Below are 3,125 nucleotides of genomic sequence, written 5' to 3' on the forward strand. Positions count from 1 at the left end.
CCGCTTTTTGGAGCCTGTAATTACCCGCTTAAGTAAGGCATTTTGCAACTCTCATTATAATACTCATAACTTTTAGTCTGCTTCAAGAATCACTTGGTGTTGAATCAATTTGCAGTTCCCCGGTGAAGCCGGGCCCTATTGCTCTTGCACCAATACACCCAAGCTTTTCGAAACAGAAATTTTCAGTACTTATCAAAAGAACACAACCATGGACTCCGAGAAATCTCCAGATCCTGTATCACGAGAATATTTTTGCAGTGCTTTCCTTCACATTGTATTTACAAAAAAATGATAGTTTGGCATGCCTCTTGCGGTATCTTTGGGCAGGGCTGCTCTTCTTGTTACAGTCTAAAGCTGTTCCATTGACAACTCTCCCTTCTATGGGATTATGTCCAACGATTATTATCTGGGAGAAACAGAATCGCACTCAAGCAATTAAGTCCCACATATGATGGGATTCTTCATCTGGGAGAAACAGAAGCTCAATAAAGCGATTCTGTCGCATATTATCATGATTTTGCTCTACGCCTAAGACCTTTAAGCTTCACATAACCTCCTAGCTCCCAATCAATTTGGAGATCCACGCTTGTTACTTTTGAGAACCAGCTTTCACTCTTGTTCACATCAGTAGCGTTTACCACCAAGATTCTACACGTGGTTGTGCCTGCCAAAATAAGTGAACGTGACACAGTCCTCGTTCGCTGAACACCTCTCTGTCTGCTTACGAACGGTGCAGCCCGCTTGAGCACAGCGGTGGTAGCTCCTGCACATTAATCACCGTAAGAAACGTGAGAAGTTTCGTTCAAATAATCCCGAACTTCGAAACCCAACAACGAACTGAATTGTCTAAATTCTCTAACGATTTCACGATTTTTGATGAACGCAGAATTGTAAGGATCACGCACCGGGGAAACTTTCTGTTTTTTATTTTCTTCTCCCCGTACTTATTCCAACGGAAGCCGTCATCTAAATCGAGCTTTTGGCTTTTCACGTACAGTCCAATTTCTTGGTTGCTTTGATTCACTTGTTGATGAGCTGAAGCCCAACTCATTGCTCTGTAAATCATGCAAGAAAGAGGTTGAGAATTCGCATTCGAGGACCCAGATTGTTGATTACAAGAAGCAGTTATGGGATGCAGCTCGAATGTTGAGGGGACCTACTCTTTGCAGCCTGATTGACGTCTCAGAGTTGCGGTGAGTAATTGATCACTCTTTCGTGTCGAATCAGAAGGTCCGTTATGGCCAGAAGGTGAGATCAGCTTTGGAATGAAGGGAGTCTCTGTTGCCCTCCCATCCGGAAAGGGATGTGAAATCGGCAACGGTTTACTGAGCAATGTCCTGAGAGGTGCGACGGGATTGAACTGCGTGATTGGCGACGAAGTATGGGGAGCTCCCCCGGCTGGATTTGCGCGAAACAGCTCATGAGGAGCGAAGCTAGAGTCTAATGGGCATGAACCGCGAAAGGGAGGAGCGGACCTCGGTGAGTCAGGATTGAACTGGCCGGATGTTGGGGTGGAAGAATGGTAAGGACTTGCGGTGGAAGGCACAGGCAGGAACTCAGAAGAGAAGCTCGAATCGATCGAAGCGGGGCAGGTGGAGGAGTCGTCAGGGAACTGGGGAGTAGAGGCCGAGTCGCTTGGCTGCGGTAGCTGGGAAGACGAATTGAAGCCGGAATCACATGCTAGCTGGGGATCAGTACTTGAAACGAGGAGGTGGGGAGGGCTAGAGAGGACATCGTCGAGCCAGGAGAGATCAACGTCGTCTGAGAGATCGAAGTGGGGGGGAGAGGGAGGGAGGAGGCGGTCGGGCAAGCCGGGGGAGGAGTGGAAGAGGAAGACGGGGCTAATGGGAGGGGGGAGGTAAGAGAAGGAGAGGGAAGGCGAGGGGTGAGAGAGGGAGGCGAAGGAGGAGGAGGAGGAGGAAGAGGAGGGGGAGGAAGGAGGGGGGGAGAAATGGAAGTGGAGGGGGTGATCGTGGAGCTGTGGAAGCTGAAGAAGAAGACGATCTTCAAGCTCGTAGTTCGCCATGGCTGATGAAGACGAGCTTGGAGATGATGAAGATTACGAAAATGAACGAGAAGAGACTTGAATTTGGCCCATTTATATTAGAATTTAGATCATACATGAAAGATTTTCACTTGCTCCGAAGCTTCTTCAGTCTTTCCACGAACCCTCCCCACACCACCCCAAGGAGTTTTTGCTACATCCCCTCTAGTGTGCCCAAATTTGGCATTGCATTGCATTGTCGTTGGGGTGTTTTTTTCCTTTGCCTATTATCCACGCCCACACAAAAAACGGGGAAATAAAATCCCATATTTTTCGTGTACAATTATGATGTGTTATTTTGTTCGATGAAGAGACATCCTAAAACAAAAGCTCATATTGAATTTCAAGCACTTCTAGTAGCAATTCCACTCATAAAGCCTCATCGGGTTGCCATTCTTAGGTCCTTAGGTTTGACTCTCTCTCTCTCTCTCTCTCTCTCACACACACACACACACACACACACACACACACATGCATGCACATACAAACTAGATTCCATGCACATATGTATGTGTGTGCGTCACGCGTACGCACGAGCATGCATGTGTGTGTGTGTACACGCACATGTGCATGTGTGGTCATCTACAGCTGTTGGTTTTGGTCGAATTGATTCCTTCATTATTTTAAGGGAAAGGTTTCTACTTTGCTCGTTGTGCTGATGTGGAGACTGTGTACCAGGGATGTTTTTATCGAAGCTATGGCGAAAGAGTAGAGTGTAGTATCTTTTTATATATTTTCTTTTGAATTTTCAAGGAAAAAATGCAAATCTTGGCGAAACTTTACATTTTTTTGCATAAAAGTTTCAAATCTTGGCGAATGTTTCAAACATTTATTTTTATTAGGGCATACAAACTTTTGACACCAATATAAAAGTTTAGCTTCTTAACGAAACTAACTTGAAAAAATCATCCCTGCTGTGTACAAGTTGGTAAACATGGCAAGGGTCCATGGTGCAGGTTTCTTTGCAGATCTTATGCCTTGTGATCCTCTTTTTGACCCGCAAAGAATCTCATGCATTTTTGTCCAGTTTGGGTCACTCCGAAAGCCTTGCCAGTCCCTCTTCTCCCACCTCTTCTCCCAC

General features: G+C 46.0%; 1 protein-coding gene across 1 annotated transcript; it reads right to left on the reverse strand.

Moving 5' to 3' along the window:
* Positions 1 to 245: 245 nt before the first annotated feature.
* On the reverse strand, positions 246 to 2,056 carry LOC147885904 (uncharacterized). The gene is made up of 3 exons (XM_087396844.1): positions 1,161 to 2,056; positions 906 to 1,055; positions 246 to 763 (listed from the first exon to the last, which is right to left on the reverse strand). The coding sequence occupies exons 1-3, from the start codon at positions 2,024 to 2,026 to the stop codon at positions 649 to 651; spliced, it is 1,131 nt and encodes a 376-aa protein (XP_087252970.1). The 5' UTR covers positions 2,027 to 2,056; the 3' UTR covers positions 246 to 648.
* Positions 2,057 to 3,125: the final 1,069 nt, after the last annotated feature.

This window comes from Dipteris shenzhenensis, chromosome 25 (assembly GCF_047967505.1).
Source record: "Dipteris shenzhenensis isolate YYH24624 ecotype China chromosome 25, Dip_SZ_1.0, whole genome shotgun sequence".
Taxonomy (NCBI): Eukaryota; Viridiplantae; Streptophyta; class Polypodiopsida; order Gleicheniales; family Dipteridaceae; genus Dipteris; species Dipteris shenzhenensis.